Source organism: Rattus norvegicus, chromosome 3, assembly GCF_021556685.1.
Source record: "Rattus norvegicus strain SHRSP/BbbUtx chromosome 3, alternate assembly SHRSP_T2T, whole genome shotgun sequence".
NCBI lineage: Eukaryota > Metazoa > Chordata > Mammalia > Rodentia > Muridae > Rattus > Rattus norvegicus.
The window spans coordinates 105,821,482-105,841,099 of record NC_141536.1 but is presented as its reverse complement, the minus strand read 5'-3'; the positions used below and the strand labels follow the sequence as shown (position 1 = coordinate 105,841,099).

The window sequence follows — 19,618 nt, the reverse complement described above, 5'->3', positions numbered from 1 at the left end:
TAGTCCTGGCTGTCCTGGAACTTGCTGTGTGGACCTTCTGGCCTAGAACTCATTCACTCTTTGTCCCAAGTGCTAGGGTTAAAGTTGAGCACTACTGTACCCTGCTTTTCTTTCTGATTAATGGTGTTGGTTCAAGTGTTGAGCTCTGGAGTACCCAGTTTTCATTTCTCGTCCTCTGTAGGACACAATCCTGAAGTCACAGCAGCTTGCAACTGAAACCACTGTAGCTCACTATTAAAAGTGGCTTCCGGGGTTGGGGATTTAGCTCAGTGGTAGAGCGCTTGCCTAGCAAGCGCAAGGCCCTGGGTTCGGTCCCCAGCTCCTAAAAAAAGAATAAAAAAAAAAAGTGACTTCCATTGTATTTATCCCTTTTTCCTAACCCCAAAACAAGGTCATCCTTAGCTACTTAAAGAATTTTAGGCCAGCCTAATCTAAGTCCCTGACTCAACCAGTCAGTAAGTCAGTCAGTCAGTCAATCAATCAATAACTGAATACTTAGCATCTCAAGATTGGTTAGTCTCTTGGGCTGGAGAGATGGCTCACTGGTTAAGAGCACCGACTGCTCTTCCAGAGGTCCTGAGTTCAATTCCCAGCAACCACATGGTGGCTCACAACCATCTGTAAAGAGATCCGATGCCCTCTTCTGGTGTATCTAAAGACAGCTACAGTGTACTTATATATAATAAATGAATAAATGAATCTTTAAAAAAAATTGGTTAGTCTCTTCAGGTAAGCAACTATGCTTTGCCATAAATGTCTGGCCTATATTAAATATAGGAATTCAAAGAGCGATGAGAAAATGGATGTCCCAGAACACTTGGCAGTGAGGGATGGTGCTGGAAGGAGGTTTAGTTTTAGCCACTAGCGCAAACACTTTCAGACCTGCTCTCTTCCATCCAGGTCAAAAAATGACCACCTGCAGGTGATGGCCGGAAGGTGATGGGGATTCGGCAAGCTGACTTTAGCAGGTGAAGAGTCTTTGCTTTCTGAACATCAGGACAATATTTGGAGGAAAGCATCTCCTTGGGTTCCTTCCAGTTATTCCCTGAGCTTAGCAATACAGAACCAGAACCGAGCTCTGTGGGACAGAGACACAAGCTGATTTAAGATTATTGGACTGGACCCCAGCTTCGGTCTGAGCGGTCTCAGGAGCCTCCAGAGGGACAACAGCCTCGACAGGCGCGCAGCGCCCTCTAGTGTCTGGCGACCACCCTGCCGTCCCGCCGCGACACCCGCGGAGGCTCCTGCTTCCCGCGGCTACGGCCCGGCGCGGGCTCCCGGGCTAGGGGAGGGACTCGGAGGAGGCAGGCGGCTGGACCCAGTGGGAGTGTCCCCGAGAAACTCGTGGCCTTCAGCGGCTTCCCGGCCCGGGAAGTAAGCCGGGGTCGGCGACCACAAACAGGAAGTCGAGCTGTAACAAAGAGCAGAGGGCGGGGAGCCGCAGCGCTCTCGGGCGCCCGGCAGTGGCGGCAGGTGGAGGGCTGACCCTGGCGGGCGGGCGGCGCACCTGCCTCTTCCTCTGCCCAATCCGGTCTAGGCCACAGTGGAACGCGTGGGGTGGTGGGCGCGGCCCCTGGGAAAAGACCTCTGGGGTCTCCCAGGAGCATCCCCTCCCCGGGAAGGGACAGTCACAGTTCCCTGAGTGAATCACTTCCATCTCCTTCCCGGAATGCAGCAGGTCACACGGGGGTGGAGGGTTGGGCCCACAGATGGTGCAGACCCACGTGGAGATAACAGGGAGGAGAGAAGCCAAAGGAGGGTTCTGTGGGGCCGCTGGCAGAGGTGAAACACTGTACACGTTGGTTAAGTTTAGTAGCCTCAACTAGCCTGAGCAGAAGTGGGTCGGAATCACTGTACCGTCATTTGCCCCCAGATGAGATCAACTGTGGCTCTGCCTAGGCTAGCCAAGAGAGGTATATGACTGCAGCCCCTCCCAACCCAGAGCACAAGGATCTCCAGGTGGTCACCAGCCAACAAGCTCTGGAAAAGCAGCTGTCCTCAGGCCCGAGGGTCACCAGGAGGTCAGACTAATTCTTTAGGCAGGACTGTAACTCCAAGCTACTGAGGAACTGCTAAACTCTAATTCTATTATAAAACATACAAAGATGAGCGTTTGCTAGGCTCTTGAGAGTCTAATCTTGTTTGAATGCCAAGTGTCTTGGACTCTGGGGTGATCCAGAGACCCTTAAATATCCTACCTCTGTGGTGGGAGAAAATAACATTTCGTTCACACTCCAAGTGAGAACTGGGGCCACTTCTGAGTTACTGGGAAGAAGGCCTGGCATGAGCTGCAGGTTGGAGCCCCCACAAGCATACCACACTAAGTCCCTTGCACCCGTTCCAACTTGCCCCAGAAAGCCCCTCTCAGCTCCTTGGCTATGGTATCAGAGGTAGTAAATGGATTGAGCCAGCCACCAGGACCCCTCCAGGGCTCTTCTCTGACCATCTGGCAATGTAGCCTAGCCTAGTGGTGTGGACGTGCAGGCCTGCGGGTGTCCTACCTGTCCCCCACATGGGAGCCTCGTCATCTCCACTTCTGTCCCAGCCCAGCCTCCCCCGCCCCCCCAGAGCCTAGGAGCCGCTTTCCTGTTTCATTTTGGGCAGGAAGAGTGAGGTCGTGTTGTTCTTCCCCCTGCTGTCGGCTCAGGCTGTGGGAACCGTTCCCTGAATGTTTTCCTGTTTGATACCCTGTGTGTGCAGTAGAGCAACAGGGACCAAGGACCAAGCCGTGGAACGTGTGCATACTCCCGGGACTCCAGTAAGCACCCAGATCCTGTTCACTGTGCTGGAGCCTGGGCTGGGGAGTGGCTCGTCTCCCAGAGTTGGATTCCACTAAGAGAAAGGCATCTGTAGGGTCTGTTTTGCTTTACTATAAACAGGCTGGGAGCCTCTGCAAAGCTTTTCACTGGCTTAGGGCTGGCTTTTTGTTGTTGTTGTTGTTGTTGTTGTTGTTGTTGTTGTTGTTGTTTTCCCCGAAATTTGCTTGACATGGGGTATATTAGTGGCCGCAGAGAGAGGATCAGCACCCTAGGGACTATCCTGTGCCTTAGAGGAAGCTTGGCATGGAGTAGACTGGAAACTCCCTCATTAGTGTCTCAGCCTGAGCAACAGACTCAGGGAAGGCTCTGACTCCTCCCCTTCTTGTAGCCTCACCAGTCCCCTCAGCTCTGCCAACTTCAAGAAAGATAAACCTAGGGCAAATCCCCTACCATTCCTCATCTCAAACCAATTCCGCACTAGACTCAGAAGTGCAGGTGCCAGTGCAACCCAAATGCCCCGGCGGTAGGAGGAAGTAACCAGAGGGGACTTCACTCATTATCTAATAAAAGAATCCTTTTGAATAAATAATGAGAAAATCTTCCTCAATGGGAGAAAATCAAAGCACCCATAGCTTCTTTTCCGGCTTGGGGGAAAGGGAAAGAGATTCCAGTCAGGGGAAAATAGCCCCGTGGAACTTAAAGTGGAGTAGTAGCACCCAGTCATAAAGTCATCAGGCATAGGAAGGCTGACCTAGGCTGGGGATCAGGTGACCAAAGCAAGGCTCCTCAAAGACTGGACTGAGACACCACCCTTCCACATAACATGCCTAACCCGAGCATGCACAGGCCCTAGGGTTCCAGCAGGGCCATTCGACAATGAAAAGAAAAGGGCTTTGAACTTGGGATAGGAAGGCAGGGAAAAGATCCCTACTCTGCTATTACAAAGACAGGACCCAAGAAGTAATAAATTCCTGTACACATCTGTTCCATATTATAAATACACATTATATACAAAATAATGTTATAAAATGTAGAAAGGCCAGTGCTTCTGATTCTTAAATTATCAAAATACTAGATTCCAAAATAAACTACAAAACAAAACAAAACCTCATATTATTGATTTTTGAAGATCGGCTTCAAGGTTGGTCTCGGGGCAGCAGTGGGCACTGGTAGAGCCCAGGCTCAAGGGCACAGAAATGGGTATGAGGGAAGGAAGGGCCTAGGCCACAGCACCACCCCTCTCTCCCTTATTGGAGTTTTAGCATAAAGGCCCTGAGCTCCCCAGTTAGGCCTGTACCCCTGGCTGGCAAAGGGGGCCCTAAACTCATCTGCTCACATGAGCCCAGAGGCACCAGGACCAGGGAGAGGACCAACTCTCGCCCAGAGGTTGTAGGTGGCACCCCACCTGCTGTGGTCAGAGGCGAGATTCACACCAGCCCCCTCAGGCTCTCCTCACCTGCAGGGTAGCTCCTGCTAAATGCCAGACTCCAAGGCTGTTCTGCCTACAGGAGGCCTGTCCCTTGCAAGTCTCCTCTCTGCTTTCTCATTGGGGCCCAGCTGTAAGGATGGAGTCTGGGCAAAGGCACTTTGGAAATACAGATGCCCACAGGAGCTACAGCAGCGCCAAGACCCACTAGGGCCACTGCCACTCTCTGGAGAACAGTCAAGAGCTCCACGATGACCACTGTTGGCAGAGCAAGTCCAAGTCCAAGAGGCACCTTAGATATCAGCTCAACTGATGTTCCTCTGGCCCCTTGACTCTTCCCTTGATGGCGCTGCCCATCTGAGGCCAGACAGACTCCTGAAGGTGTGCAGAAGTGGCTCGACTCTGGGCAGGTTCACAGTCTGTCCAGTTCATGCCATTCCTCCTCCTTCTCCTCTTCTTCCTCCTCCTCCTCAGAGCAGCACTGTGCATACTAAAGATGTCCCATCCAGGATGCAATGTAAACAATGCAGAAGGAAGGCCCAGCTGCTGGGCCGAAGCTGGGTGTCTGAGTAGGCTCCTGCCTTATACCTGGGGAACATAGAGAAAATGCAAAAATTGGTTATCTTGGGGATAGGCAATGATCCAGAGGTGCTCTGGGCCTCCCTAGGAGACACAGCTGAGGGAGAAATAGCACCTCAGTCTTCTGCTGTAGGACACACAAGTGTCTGGGAGAATGGGGTTCAATGGAGGAAGTGAGTAGAAAGGCAGACACAGGTAACTGTTTTCACCCAAAAGCAAATGGGAAATAGCTCCTGATAGTTTTATCTGAATTTTCTCTGGCTCCTTGACTATGTCCCTTTCGATGGTATAGCTACCAAGTCAGGCTTACCACCTGGCTCCTGTATCACTCCTTCTAAGGCAATGGAGCCAGCAGGGTACCCAAGAGCCATTAAATACCAAGGAAGAGATCCCTGACTGACCCCATCAGGATTGAGGTTGCTAGTGACCAGGACACTTTTTTTTCCATCCACACAGAGCAGGAAGGGACATGCTGACAGGGAAGGCCAGCCCACAACTCACCTCTGTGGCAATGACACATTCGTTCCTCTCTTCTGATATCAAACATACTGACTGGTACATAGAGTCCCTGGGGGAGCATATCGCTGATATTCGACATGCCGGCTTTTCACTGAAGGAACATAAGACAGGCAGGTAAGAATGAGGGAGTAGGGGGCTGGGGATTTAGCTCAGTGGTAGAGCGCTTACCTAGGAAGCGCAACGCCCTGGGTTCGGTCCCCAGCTCCAAAAAAAGAACCAAAAAAAAAAAAAAAAAAAAAAAAAAAGAATGAGGGAGTAGGAAGGGGAGAGCCTGGAGCTCAAGGAGGTGTTAGTCTAGATCCCAGAGAGTTAAAGGGTATGTGCTGCCGTGGTACAGGGGAGAGACATCAGCTGAGGATGCCAATGCTGGCCTTCAGGGGCAGGGAGTTAGACTAGGCCCTAAGGGAGCTACAGGAGTCAATCTATAAAAGTTTAGGCCTAGAAAAAAGCCAGTGTTGTCACTAGAGACAAGCTGTACTGCAGAAAGATGGCAGTCATGAGACACTTGTGTTTGGGAGTTAAGACTGAATGAATGAATGAGAAAGACCTCCCTAGTAAAGGATCCCTAGCAGAATTCCTAAAAATGATTACACGTGCGTGCATGTGTGTGTGTGCATGCGTGTGCGTGTGTGTGTGTCACTGCATTGTGGAAGTCCAAGGACACGTTCTAATGTGTAGATCCTGGAGATTAGATTCAGTCAGCAGGCTTGGCAGCGATGCCTTTGCCCTCTGAGCCATGTCAGTGTTTTTGAGACATGATCTGCTGCTATGTTACCCAAGTTGGCATCAAACTTATCATCCTCCTGTCTTAGCCTAAGTAGTTAGGGCTACAAGTGTGTGCCATGGTGCCTGGCTCCCTATAGAAATGTAGCTGGAGTATCTTACTGTCAGTACCACGATCTTACTTGATTAAAAGTAGCCAGGGCCTGATGCCAGTCTCCCGCTCAGCCTGTGAAACCCAGTCAAACTACATAAGGGTTCGTGGCCAAGCTCTGGACTTCCAGGTGTGGCTTACCTGTGTAACCGAAGTGGCACCTTCTCTCCTAAACTCTTGTCGCTGTGAGGATACTTCCCAGGCGTGCTCCCCCGCCCCAGGAATCCTGGGGCCAGATTATAGTCCAGTGTGTGGTTCTGCAGTTTGCCACAGTTGGACTTGTCCAGGCCACAATCCACTTCCAGCTCCTTCTTCTGGTTTGTGTTCTTGAGCTGGGCAGCAGGGATTAGGTTGTCCTTCTGGAAGTCTGACAAATTGTTCATGGCTTCCCTGCTGTCGTCATCGGGCCTCCGAAGCCGCAGCTGCCGCACAGCCACTGCCACCATGACCAGCAACACCAGCAGTACCACCAGCCCCACACCCAGGGAGACAGCTACCCAGGGGAAGCTGGGTGGCAAGCCCACGGGAAACTCGCAGCGGCTGCCCACAAAGCCATAAGGACAGTTGCAGACAAAGTTGTTTGGGGAGAGGCCAGTGTAGCAAGTGGCCCCATTGAAGCAGGGTCCTGAGGCACAGGCGTCGTTGGTTATCCGCACCTCGCAGCGCCTGCCAGAAAAGCCAGCAGGGCAGGTGCACACAGGCCCGTTCTCCAGATCGTGGCAAGTGCCCCCATGGGCACAAGGGCTTCGGGCACAATCGCTGATGTGCAGTTCACAGTGGGTGCCTGTGAATCCAGGTCGACAGCGGCAGGTCCGGCTTGGACCTCTGTTCAGGCACTGACCTCCTGTAAGGACACAGGTCCTAAGTCAGCAATAGCCTGTGAATTCCCCGGTGAAGGGAATGAGGCCTCATCCATGAGTTCTTCTACCTCCATGTGTTCAGCCTTCATGAACATAGAGCTCTCTACAAAGAGAACTGTGCAAAGGCTCCAAAGCCCTGGAGATTGCCGTGATTTTTGCTCTCCATGCTTCCGTAGGCTATTGGATAATAGTTACTGGCATCTTAAGAATTTAGGGTAAGACAGATATGCTTGGCCTGATCTCTCTAGCCGGGGATCCGACACCTGTAGCTTTACCTGATCCCTTAGCCTTGGTTTCCTCACCTGCTAAACTGGAGAATTTGATCCTTTCACAGGCAGCTCTGAGGATCAGGTAGGGAAAGACACAAGGTAGAACCACACACAGGAAGCGCTCACTATCCCGCAGGTGCAATTACAATTTAACTTAATCTTCGCACCAAAGACACTTAGTTTCATTTTCCCATTCAGGAATGATGAAACTGTGGCTCAAGGGAGTTGAGTGAGAACAGATTGTGTTGCCACTCCCAGCCCCTTGCTGGCTCCTGAGTGGCTGCCTGCCTGTCTCATAGACCATCACCTGCTGACTAAGTGTACAAAGATTACCAACGTGTTCTGTTAACTTATCAAAAAGCTCTGGGTATTCCAGATTCTTTGTGCTACACTTATTCTAGGGGAGTGTGAGGGAAGATGAGGCCTCAAGGTACAGAGCTCTAACCATCACTGGCCTTCCTTGAGAAGGGATGTGAAGCCTCCAACATCCTTCTTTCTAATTCAAGGCTTGCTCAAGAAGGTCACAAGCTAGCCTCATCAGGTCAAGGCTCATCCATGGAAATAAGAATAGAAATCAGGCGGATGGACACTAACCCTCACCTATGACCCATTGCTGACCTCCTTCTCTAAAGCCCTACCCTGCTTAATGCATAAAGCTCTTCACACTCCAAAGCACAGAGGAGCCCATTTCAGTCAGTCTTCCCAGAGCAGCAGACAGGTCTCTCTCCTCCTGATTCTCTCAGGCTCTCTGACCCTGGGGCCAGTTCATCAGGATAGTAAGGTGAGAGAAAGGGCTTACCATTGGCACAGGGGTTGCTGGTACACCTGTCGACTTTCTTCTCACAGTTGGACCCAGTGAAGTTAGGGGGACACTCGCAGGCATAACTGGCCCCCTGGTTGCGCTCCCGGCAGGAGCCTCCATTGAAGCAGGGTGAATCCGCACAGGTCAAGGTACTGTGTTCACAGTGCTGGCCATAGTAGCCCGGGGGACACAGGCAGTGGTAGCTATTCTCATGGTCCTGGAGAAAGAACATAAACAGGCTAAAGTTAGACCCTGGGGAGAGGACAAGGATAAACGAGGTTGGTGCCTAGCCTCTGCTTGTCCAGAGTGCCCATCCATGCATGCATAAGCAATGACTGCCTAGATGCTACCTGGTTAGACCTGTGCCTTACTGGGCTGATGTGGGTCTCACCTTACAGCTGCCACCATTTCGACAGGGGTTGCTGGCACACTTGCTGAGTTCCAGCTCACAGTGCTCACCAGTGTAGCCTGGGAGACAGGTGCAGGTATAGCCCCTCGGCCCACTGTTGGAGCAAGTTGATCCATTCTTGCACGGAGAGTGGTGAGTGCAGTAATTAAGATCTGTGGAGACAGGGGTTGGGGATTTAGCTCAGTGGTAGAGCGCTTGCCTAGCAAGCACAAGGCCCTGGGTTCGGTCCCCAACTCCAAAAAAAAGAAAAGAAAAAAAAAAAAAAAAGATCTGTGGAGACAGGAAGGAACCAGCTGAGTGGGACCAGGAACTCTTCCCACCTCCATGCAAGGCCACCCTGTATTTGGCCCAAAGAAGCTTAAACTCAAAAGTTTAAGGCCCAAGCATCCCTCCACTCTCTGCTAGTGAAATCCTGAGTGTTAAATCATCTGAAACTACATATAGACTGAATACATATAACAAATGTTGGAAACAAAGCACAATTGGTCAGCGTCCTGCTAGGTATGCTCACAAACACTTCCAGTCAGAGCAGGATCAAGAGGAGGCCCCTAGCCAATGAGGAAGTCGGGAAAGGCTTTACAGAGGAGGTGCAGGCCTGGAAGGACTAGAAGGAGGAATTAAAATCCAACAAGTGAACAGAGTAGGGGGGCAGGGATGAGAGCCACCATAGGCAGTACCAGGCATCTTCTAAAGGAGGTGTTAAAAGTGTATTTTGGGGGCTGAGGATTTAGCTCAGTGGTAGAGCGCTTACCTAGGAAGCGCAAGGCCCTGGGTTCGGTCCCCAGCTCCAAAAAAAAGAACCAAAAAAAAAAAAAGTGTATTTTGAATGATAGCTGTTTGTTTTCTTGTTGGAGAAAAACAAAGAGGGAGAGCCAGACAAAGCAAACAGAGGGACTGTAAGGGTTATGTTTGCGGACAATGAGTATATGGTTGTGTCACCTGGGAGCAAATGTGGATGACAGAAAGGGAAAGAGGTGTGTGTGTGTGTGTGTGTGTGTGTGTGTGTGTGTGTGTGTGTAGCAGAAAAAGGAGGGAAGTTCTGTGTGTCGGGGGTGGGGGGGAGAGAGAGAGAGAGAGAGAGAGAGAGAGAGAGAGAGAGAGAGGAGAGGGAGAGGAGAGGAGAGGAGAGGAAGGGAGGGAGGGAGGGAGGGAGGGAAGGAGGGAGGGAGGGAGAAAGAGAGAGAACATAAAAAACATATAAGGGCTGAATGGACTGAATTCCATGCTGGCAACAAGTCAGGACCTAGGCAAGCTTTTTCCAGCTTGGCAAACCCACTCCCCATCCTCTCCAGGTCCATGTGGTGTTGCCATGGCAGCAGGCACAGTGCTTGACCCTGAAAATGGGAGGATGCAGCTGGCTACAGGGATGTAGAAGAAAAGGTCCCTTCTCTAAGGTTGGAGCTCAAAGACTCCTATGTGGGCCCAAGAGTGGAAACCCTCAAATATCAGGTAGAGACCATGTGAGCTTGGGCAGCTGCCTGGCAAGTGTCACTGGGGAAAGGCAGGTGGCTTTGGCCACACTAAAAAGGCAGTTCCATGTTCCCTCTACCTAGAGGCCCAGATTGGCCACAGCCCAGGGTGGCCATCGAGCACACCCCACCACACAGCTGTTTAGGGGAGAGCTGCTCAAACAGCCTTGGAAGGTGAGCAAACACTCGGGGGTTAATAGGTAACTACAAGGCAGAAAGAGGGACAGAGCTCAGCTTCCCTTTCTTTTTAGTCATGCTAGAATTTATGAGTTTGAGCTGCAGGCTGCCAAGCTGTTAGCCCTGGCCTCTTTAGTCACCCTCGCTCTTCAGGGCCTGGAGAAGAATGTCCCACCATCCCTTTATAGGTCCATTGTAAAGAGCCTTTAAAAGCATGAGTGGGCTGTGGTAGAGCTCACAGGTACAGTGCTTGCCTAATATGTGAGACACCCTGAGTTCCATACCTCATACCTTCCCTGCATGCACACGCGCGCGCGCGCGCGGACACACACACACACACACACACACACAGTCTGGAGACTTGTCATTGACCAATAATAGAAAAGTCACTTATGGACCACCAAGAAAGGGGTTCAGTCACCATCTCTAGTTTCAGGCCCTGCCACCGCATCCCTACTTCTCTCACTCACCTTGGTCACAAAACAGACCTCCCCAGCCCTCATCGCAGGCACATTGCCAGGGGATGGTGCAGGTGCCATGACGACAGCCATTGTGGGGGATACATTCATTGCATAAGGGGCCCTGCCAACCTGGACGGCAGCTGTTAAGACAAGAAGGAAGCTGTAAGGTGGGAGACCTGCTCACAGGGGAGCCCTCCCCCCCCCCGTTTCCTGTCCCCACTTACTTGCACTCATCTGGCTTGCTGCAGTAGCCATTCTGCTCATGACAGCCAGAAAGACATATAGCTAAAGAAAAGACATAGGCTGAGATGAGGTTGGGGCACCATGGACTCTGAGGCCTCAATCTCAATCTCCTGTTCTCCGGGGCTCACTTGGCCTCCAAGAGGAGCCATGGCTATCTTAAAGGGAACCAGGGACAAGGGGAAGAGCACTATGCTGGAGGGAATGAAGAATATGGACCCTGTAGGCTTAGGCACACCGGGGAGGAGGCTCTTAGGGCAAGGGTACGCCATCCCCAGGTGGTCCTGAGAGCCAGCTAGTAGGCAGCACAGACCCATTCGGAGGGAAACTGAGACACCTAGATAGTGCTTTCTTGGGAAAATCCCATCCCTTCTATTCCAGCGGGGGCCTGGCTGCTTACGCTGATCACAGTATTTCCCAGTCCAGCCCGGCAGGCAGGACAGGCTGCCATCTGGTTGGCACTCATAATGTCCGAAGTGGTCATCGCGCTTCTTGCACAGGCGAGAACAGCTATCTCCATAGTAGTTGTCGCTGCAGACGACCCGGTAAGAGTAGCGCAGTCTTGTGAGGGTGTTATTTTGCTCATCTGATTTCCAATTCTTACCCACAGCAAGGGAGCCTTGGATGATGATTTGGCTGATAAGTGAATTTCCTGGTGAAGTCTCTATAGAGAGAGGCTCTGGTCAGAGAACCTGACTCAAGAGTTGACTGCTGCCAACTGTTTCTTTAGCTGTGACCATGGTAGTCAGTTAACACTCTAACTAATTACCCAGATTAACTCCACCTGCCAGCAAGCAGGGGCCAGAGGGTCCCAGAATCTTGTTACTTAGTTTCCCTGGGTGTGTGCATGTGCAGGGGGCTCGATAGCATTCAAAAAAGGTACAATAGACGGATGTTAAGATATCCTAGGGTTGTGGAGGCAGATACGGAGGGGAAAGAGGAAAAGAGGTCAAAATGGAAAAAAGAAAAAAAGTAAAGGGGGAGGTTTTCTGGTTCGAGAATTGGGAGTAAAGGGTTCTTTGGTGTGCTTCGGGGGCTCTGTTCTAGAGGTAGGTAATGGTTTTTCTTTTTCCTTTTCAAAGTGAGAATTGTTGTGCTGGTGAAATATCCTTTTCCTCTGTGTCAGAACAACATCCCAAAGCCATTATTCCCTTTCCAAAGGAGCGGAATTCGCAAAAGGTGTAAAATACAGGAAGGGGCCCGTCAGCGGCGCTGGCAGCCTCGGCCTTTCTCACCGCCGTGCTCCCCGCGTTCCCACGCCAAAAATAACCCGCAGGAAACGCAATTGTGCTCTGAGTCCAGGCAGTGAGCGGAATCCGAGCGTCCAGCGCGAGGCGCAGCTCGGGCCAAGCTAAGCGTCCTGGCCCCCACCCCACCTAGAACTGATTAACTCTTTCGGCGCTGTGTGATGTCGCCCCCCTGTGGCTGAGGAGTTAGTTAGATACTCACCTGGCCGCAGGTCGTCTCCCGGCGTGTGCCAAGCTTGGATGTTGAGTGAGAAGGTTCCCTGGGAAGGAAAAGGAGGGTGGGGGACATAGAGATAGCGATATGAGTAGAGCGGGAAAGGAGGGGGTGCCTCGCAGCAGCCTGTTTAATTAATCTAATTGCAGGATACAGTTACCGAGCTCGGGTCAACATAACTGGTGCTCGCGCAGTGCAGCGCGCGAGATGAGAAGGCAGGGGAGGGATGAGGGATGCGGGAGTGTAAGTGAGAGCCGGGGTGGGCGGGCAGTTCAGCCTTGGGGCTTTGGCAATGAAATTTGTATCCCAAGAACTGTGGAGAAGGAAAGGGAAGAAACTGGGAAGAAAGACTAATGAAAGCCTCTCCGGGATGGTCCCCTGAGAGAACGGGGGTGGGGGGGGGGGCAAGAGAGAAAGAGCCCTTGGGGCTCTCCGGGGAGCGCTTAGGAAAGGGGCTCTGTGTCCGGTTCTCCCTTCTGTTTCCTTCAGTGCATTTAGGCTGTGCTTACCGGCCAGGTAAAATTGAAGGGCAATTGAAGAGGGTTACGACCACTGCCGCTATTCTTGTCCCTGATGACGAAGGAGTTGGTGCCCAATACCGGCGTGGAGACATTGCCAAAGGTGCAGGGTCCCTCGGAGAAGGTTGCCTGGTAATGCTTAAGGCAGATTCGGAAGAAAGTCCGGCAGCCGGGCTCGCAGGGCCGCCCATTGGCCAGCATACCGCGCTCGTTGGCGAACTCCTGCAGCCGCAACTGGAAGATGCCGGAGCCCGCCGCGCGCTGCTGCACAGGGACGGAGAGAAGGAGGGAGGAGGGCGGTCAGGCTCAGCTGGCGCCGGGACACAAGCCCGGAGCGCTGCGGGAGGGGGCGGAGAGGACGCGGGACATTACCTGCGGCCACAGGACCGCCAGCAGCAGTAGCGCCCAGCGACAGGCGCTCCGGGACCCAGGCGTCATCCCTTGGGGTGTCCTCTCCACTCGGGGGCTCTGAATCTGCTTGTTGGGATGTCGCTCTCCTGCAAGTCCGTCTGCCAACCGAGTTCCTGAAAAGCTGATTCCTCTCGGGACGCTGCTCCCTCGTCGCTTTCTCGAAAACTCCGCTGCTCGATGCCTCGGTAGGTAATCCAGGTGAGGGCGACTGGGCGGTGGCTGCTCTAAGTACGTGTCCTGGAGCAAATCCTAGGGTCTCAAGCGGGCTAGTGCGGGAGTACACTGCACCCAAGAGGCTTTGGCTGCGGCTCTTGGCCACGGGTTCCTGGCCAGCGAGCAGCGCCGCTACTGAAACCTGCTCGCTCCGGAGCCTTTCTTATATATATTGGCTCCTCTTCGCAGCCTGTCAGTCAGACAGACTCACGGTCACTCTCCCCTCCCCTCCAGGCCTCTAGTGGCTACAGTCCCAGCACCCACCGGAGGGGGCCTCCGCCCCCGCCGCTCCCCCTGTCAGCCAGCCAGTAGGGCGCAGGTCCCCGCCCCTCTTCCAACTTCTGGGCTCCCAGCTCTGCGCGTGCCCGGCGACCAGCCCTTAGAGATCGTCTGCTTAAAGGCTGAGACCCTCGCCACCAGAGGTTAGAAGGGTAGCCCAGAGATGCGGCGGGAGGTGAGGTGGTTCCCGAATGGTCCTGGGGGTGGAAACTCTAAGGGGTCCCCGTAGGCGGTGCACCTGATCCAGGCATTAGATACCTACAGTTCTCTAGCAGGTGGGGAAAACTTAAACTAGGAAAGCGAAAACAAGCGCCGGGGGACTTGGATCTCCTTTTCCTTCCCAAACTTTAGGTAGGCTCTTGCCTCGCTGGCCTCCAGCCTATGTGTGCCTACCCACTACGCGTCCCCAACACCGCAGGGAAGCCATCGGACGCGTTAACCTTTCCGTGGCCATTCCAAGCAAGGCAAAGGGCCAAGCGTCTAAGACTCTGGTCTTCTCTGCACCTGGTAGGCGTGTCACTCTCAAGCAGCGGGGCGTGCCCAGCGCGTGCCTTCTTTCTTTGTCCCCTACCCCCACTCCCTCCTGGCTCTTGCTAGAGCCAGGACTAGTGGTCCGAAAGAGAGGTGGGGGAGTGGCTCTCTAAGTAGTGGGGAGGGGGCGTCCTCAGCTGTATGGTAATGAGGTTCTAGTCGTTCCCTCAGTGCCTATCTCACCTGGGTCACGCTTGGGCTCCATAGCCCCATCTTGGCCCCCACCCGCGTCCCCTAGCTCCGCTGGAATAGGGAGGAAACTCTCTTAATTCCAGAATTTCCATAGGCTACTTGAGAGACAAGGTGAGAGAGCTTGAGGCTGAACGGGCCTAGATCTCTCCGCACAGGGCAGGATGTAGGGTGGAACTGGAGGCGCACAGAGTTGTTTGAGTTTCGGGCGGTTTCACCCATGTCGCACGCGCGCCTCTCCCGGGTGGCCTCCGAGCGCAAACCCTGCAGCTGCTTTCCCAGAACCCATCGTGCTCCCCTGAGGCCGCAGACCGGGGAGGGCTGGCTTCTCCTAGTCTTGGGGGTGCTAGATCTCTCTCTCTCTCTCTCTCTCTCTCTCTCTCTCTCTCTCTCTCTCTCTCTCTCTCTCTCTCTCTCTCTCTCCCTCCCCCTCCTCTCTCTCCCTCTCCCTCTCCCTCTCCCTCTCCCTCTCCCTCTCCCTCTCCTTCTCCCTCTCCCTCTCCCTCTCTCCCTCTCCACTGAGGGCGGTGGGGGCCCTGTGGCTTCAGCTGTCAGCCCGCCCGCGTGGTGATGGCTGGCTGTCGTCGGACGATAAGATCAGTGCGGGCGGGGGTTGAGGAGAGCAAGGACGCGGATCCAGCCCCAGGGAGGCCGTGGTAGGGGGAAGTGGAGCCCAACAGCTGCCAATGATGAACATGGTCTGATTTTTTGACTTGGGTGGTGGTGATGGAGCATTGCGGAGGGGGGGGGTGAGAAACATGATGTTGTGAGCGTGGGGTGGGGGTGGGGTGAGGTGAGGCGACAGGCTCCGGGGTCCCCCACGCACGGCCACCCCTCCCAGCCACCATCTGGCGCGAGCGGGTTGGCGTGGGGAACCGAGGTGAGGCGGGGGCCGGCAGATGGGCCCAGGCTGCACTAGCGAGTTAATGTAGGTTAGGGGCAAGCCGAGTCCCAGGCCCGAGGGAGGGGGAGCTTGGGGCGTACCTCCCGGCGGTCCTGGCAAGTGTTCTTCCAAATCCTCTCTTTCTGCATCCTCCATGCATCTGTAGACCTGCCCAGAATGCCAGAGGGTGCTCCCTCTCTTCTTGGAGCTGGGCTTGCAACCTCACATGGCTCTTAGCTTTCAAAATCCTAGCCTGAGAGTTCGTAAAAACTCTAACGCTGGCATTTGCTTGACTCTCAGGGGAGACGTCTACTTCCACACGGGATATCTATTATTCTTGGAAGTGGTCTATCCTCATACACATTAATGTGCCAAAATATTTAGCAAATAGTGAAGGACCAAACAAAAGTTGGAGTCACGATTTTCCTCAGAAATTGAGAATATGAATCATCCACTTAGACAATTTATGACCTAGGAAGGAAGGTGTTATTTTTTTTCTCTTCCCCAGAAGCACCTGTTTACAATATTCCTCGTCAAGACACCACCCTTACTTAGTCTTGGGTCCCTGCTCGAGTTCCCATCTGCTGGGATCAAACTTTACCCACATTGCTAGACATGAAGGGTTCAAGACGATGTGCCCGGTGTCTCTGCAGACCACACAGCTGGAACCCTTCTCTGTCATTCCGTAATTAGGAGTTCAAGATCCGACTCTCCAGGTGGAAGAAAGACAATGCCCTTCTGGTTACTCAGAGGAATGGAAGGTTGTGAGGCTAGTAGTAGCCGGCCACTACAGAAGCACATAGTCTCTAGTCAGGGACAGCTGACTCTGACCCTGATGCAGATGATCCATGGGTCTCTAAGCCATGTGGTTCTGGGTTCCCATAAACTACAGCCATTTCTTGGGCGCACAACTTCTCAACCCCACGGCACCCTCAACATTTCCCAACTCTGAAGCCAGAATAGTGGGGAGGCCAGGCAAAGCCTTTCTCCCTCCAAGTCTTCTGCTTCTAGTATTCCTTCCTCTTGGCCACTGTGCGTGTTACTTCTCAGTTTCTCCCACTATGCAGAACCAGCCCCCGGAACTGGAAAAAACTTTTGTCTTTCAGGCATGTCCCCAAACTGGCCACAGGTTACTGGTGGCTTCGGGCCTCCTTCCCAGCTGGAAGCCTACGAGCGCTCCCCAGGGCCACCAGAGCAGCTCCGAGACCTCCAGCGCGGTGTTATCTCTCCTCTCGCCCGCTACCCTTCCCAGGGGACAGCGATCTGGACCTGGCACACAGCACCCGGGTAGAGACGAGGATACTGCGCCCGCAGGACAGGCTGGGGGCGGGGAAGAAGGCCTGCCTGGGGCGGGGCACTTAAGCCTTGAGAGACACTGCTGTGGTCGCTGCAGAGAAGGGGCCACGTGCTGGGAGCCGCGGCCGGGGAGCTGCACAGAAGGCGGGGAGATTTGCAAACTGTTGCTGCCACATGGCTGCTTCATTCGATCCATTCACATTGAAATGAGGCCGGCGCGTGCCTCATCTGCCGCAGGGCGCTGCCACGCGTCAGGCTGGCCCGCCGCGTGCCAACTGGGGCAGTGGGGCTGGCAGAGCCTGGCAGTCATGGGGGCGCAGCTCGGGCCCTGAGGCCAGGAGGGGGTAGGGGAAGGGAAATGAACTACTCTAGTCACTGAGGCGCCGCAGATTCTCGGACCTTGGCCCTGCTTTTAGGAGTGAACCGACAGAAAGGCCCAAGACGAACGGTTTCAGAGGGGGGCCAGGATCGATGCCGCCGCTCCCCGCAGATGCGCCCCGGCAGCGCTGCTCTCCATCTGCCGCTGCTCGCACCTGCCGGTCAATAAATCGATTTTACAATTTAATGCAGCAGCTTCCCGCCCGCCTCGGACAGATGCCGCCGCAGAAGCACCTCCGCCCTTTCCCCTCCCCTTGAGGGGCGCCAGCGGTTAGGAACCGGTTTCCCGCTTAGCAAGCAGCGCCCCGCAGCGCGGCGCACTTTTCCCTACTGCCCCTTAGAGAAACTGCGTACTAGGAGTTTTTGCCCAGGGTCAGAGTGGATTCCCCAGAGAAGATGCCTGAGGCGGAGGGAGGAGAGAGGAAGATGATGACTTAGCATTGGCCTGGAGGACTAGCCGGGGGGCTTCAAGGAAGGAACAGGATGCAGGAACTGATGATAAAATCCGAGGACTAGGGAGAGAAGAGGAGCGTGGTATCTTAAGTCACAATGGACTCTGAAGTCTGAAGAGGAGGACTGAGCAAGGAGAGCACTGAGGTGGTTTGGGGTGTCAGCCATTTAGTCTGCTGAATGAGTATGACTCGGACTTGGCCATGAAACTTAACCACAGTCACTTCTGTTCTTTTATCTGTGCAACGTGCTAATAGTAGCGACCCGGGAGTGTGAAGGACTGTATGGGACTAGGCATTTTGCAAGACTCAAAGAGTAATTTAGTTCCTTTCTTTCCCTCTAGGCAATATGAAGACAACCCGAGGCCACCTTGGGGGCGGGGCACAAATGAATTTCAGAGGCAGAGGAAAAGGCCGACAGACAGACAAACTCCTCAGGGAAGAGGCAAGAGGAGCAGATTGGAGGAGGGGAAAGAGCAGAGAGAGAAAAGTCAAGGTTTCAGGGCCTTTTTTGTAGGCCTGTGATAAGGTTCTTGCCTGAACAACCCGGAGAATAGCTGCCTAGACTTTGACCTTCTAGAGGATACCTTCTCACCGAGACAACCCTACTGCTGATGTTGGTCTTTCAGAACTGTGATCTGCAGAAAGGAAGAGGTGTCACCTTTGGATGATCTAATTAGTGAGGGTGCCGGCCACCCAGAGGGGCCCAGCTTTTCTCATGCCTCTACGAAAGCCCACCTCCTGGGTTCACTGTCCACTGGCTGATTGCTCATGCCTGATGACCCAACATATGTTATATAAAGGGTGCCCAAGTGGGCAGGATTACTGGGCATGGTAGAGTGCTGCTTGGGTTTCTCCTAAGGCCAGGAAGGTCTCCCATCTCCTCTTCCAGGGTCCCAGGCACCTAGGGCCTGGAATAGTTTCATAGTTTCCTTGGCCTTCCCAGAGCGCATGGAGCCTGGAACTGAGGGGAGTTTTCTTTCTCATTAAGAGCATCTAGAGCGGGGTTGGGGATTTAGCTCAGTGGTAGAGCACTTGCCTAGCACACGCAAGGCCCTGAGTTCTGTCCCCAGCTCCGAAAAAAAAAAGAAAAGAAAAGGAAAAAAAAAAAAAAAAAGAGCATCTAGAGCCTGCAGAGACAGTAGGCCTGAGAGGAGAAGCCAAGGATTCCAGAAGCTTGTTTTTGACTGTGTGTACTGAGTAGGAAGCTTTCTTATGGCCTCTTCGGTGCTGGTTAAAAGGAAAGAAGGTGGAACGGGCACAGACTTGGCAGAACTGAGGTAAACCTGGTAGCAAAGGCCAACTTGACGACGACCCCCCAGCTGCCTCAGCCACATCTGCCAAACCCAGGAGATGCCTGGAAAGCCAGGTCCAGGAACAACACAGCCAGCGGGTATTTCCAGCCAGAGGGGAGGCTGGGGCTTAAGGCAACTTCCATGGCATTTTGCCCAGAGCCCTGGTTTCCCCTTCCCCAGTTCCTTCCTGTCCATACTCTACCAATGAGCAGGGAGGCATGGGACAGGAGGGGAAGGCTCAGGGCTACCTCACTGAGGGACCACGGGCTTAACCAGAAGTAGTGTAACCCCAGCACATGGAGGCAGAAGAAGAAGGATTAGGAGTTCAAGGCCATCCTTAATTGCATAACACTTTCAAGTTTTCTGGAGGACCCTAATGTGTTTGCCAGGGCCCATGTTAGGAAGCTTGCAATTGTCTATAACTCCAGATCCAGGATATCTGACTCCCTTTTCTAACTCCCTCAGGGATCTACACATGGCACACACACAGAAACACTTGAAAAATCAAAATAAAATTGGGAGGTAGAAGCAAACAGATGAGTTCAAGGCCTGTCTGTTCTGCGTACAGAAGAAATTCCAGACCACCAAAGGTTATATAATAAGATCCTGTCTAAGGAAAAAGTCCTAGCCATGTGTGGTGGTGCATGCCTTTAATTCCAGCACTTGGAAGGCAGAGGCAGGCACATCTGTGAGTTCAGCCAGCCTGGTCTACAAGCAGGTTCCAGGCTAGAGCTACACACAGAGAAATTCTGTCTTGAAGAAGAAGAAGAACAACAACAACAAAAAATCTCAAACCGAAAACACATGTCAGGCTGGAGGCCTCCTGATGTGTGCTCTTCAGTGTTCAAATGGTCATTGCATCCAATGCAAT

At 53.2% G+C, this 19,618-nt stretch overlaps 1 protein-coding gene and 1 long non-coding RNA gene across 5 annotated transcripts; one reads left to right on the top strand and one right to left on the bottom strand.

Annotated features, from left to right (window-relative positions):
• Positions 1 to 3,720: 3,720 nt before the first annotated feature.
• Dll4 (delta like canonical Notch ligand 4) lies at positions 3,721 to 13,584 on the bottom strand. 2 transcript variants are annotated; one of them, NM_001431709.1, is given in 11 exon segments: positions 3,721 to 4,773; positions 5,266 to 5,374; positions 6,299 to 7,001; positions 8,086 to 8,305; positions 8,480 to 8,649; positions 10,614 to 10,744; positions 10,829 to 10,889; positions 11,245 to 11,508; positions 12,294 to 12,351; positions 12,815 to 13,087; positions 13,196 to 13,584. In NM_001431709.1, coding segments are annotated over 11 exon segments (2,061 nt in total). In that variant the 5' UTR covers positions 13,262 to 13,584; the 3' UTR covers positions 3,721 to 4,767.
• Positions 13,585 to 13,825: 241 nt separating this feature from the next.
• On the top strand, positions 13,826 to 19,280 carry Dll4l1 (delta like canonical Notch ligand 4 like 1). 3 transcript variants are annotated; one of them, XR_015684556.1, is made up of 5 exons: positions 13,826 to 13,869; positions 14,082 to 14,233; positions 16,436 to 16,616; positions 17,797 to 18,845; positions 18,905 to 19,280. It is a non-coding gene; the product is annotated as a delta like canonical Notch ligand 4 like 1 (long non-coding RNA). The 3 variants fall into 3 exon arrangements; XR_015684554.1 differs by having other exon boundaries at positions 14,078 to 14,233; XR_015684555.1 differs by having other exon boundaries at positions 14,078 to 14,233; positions 16,436 to 17,600.
• The last annotated feature ends 338 nt before the right edge of the window (positions 19,281 to 19,618 follow it).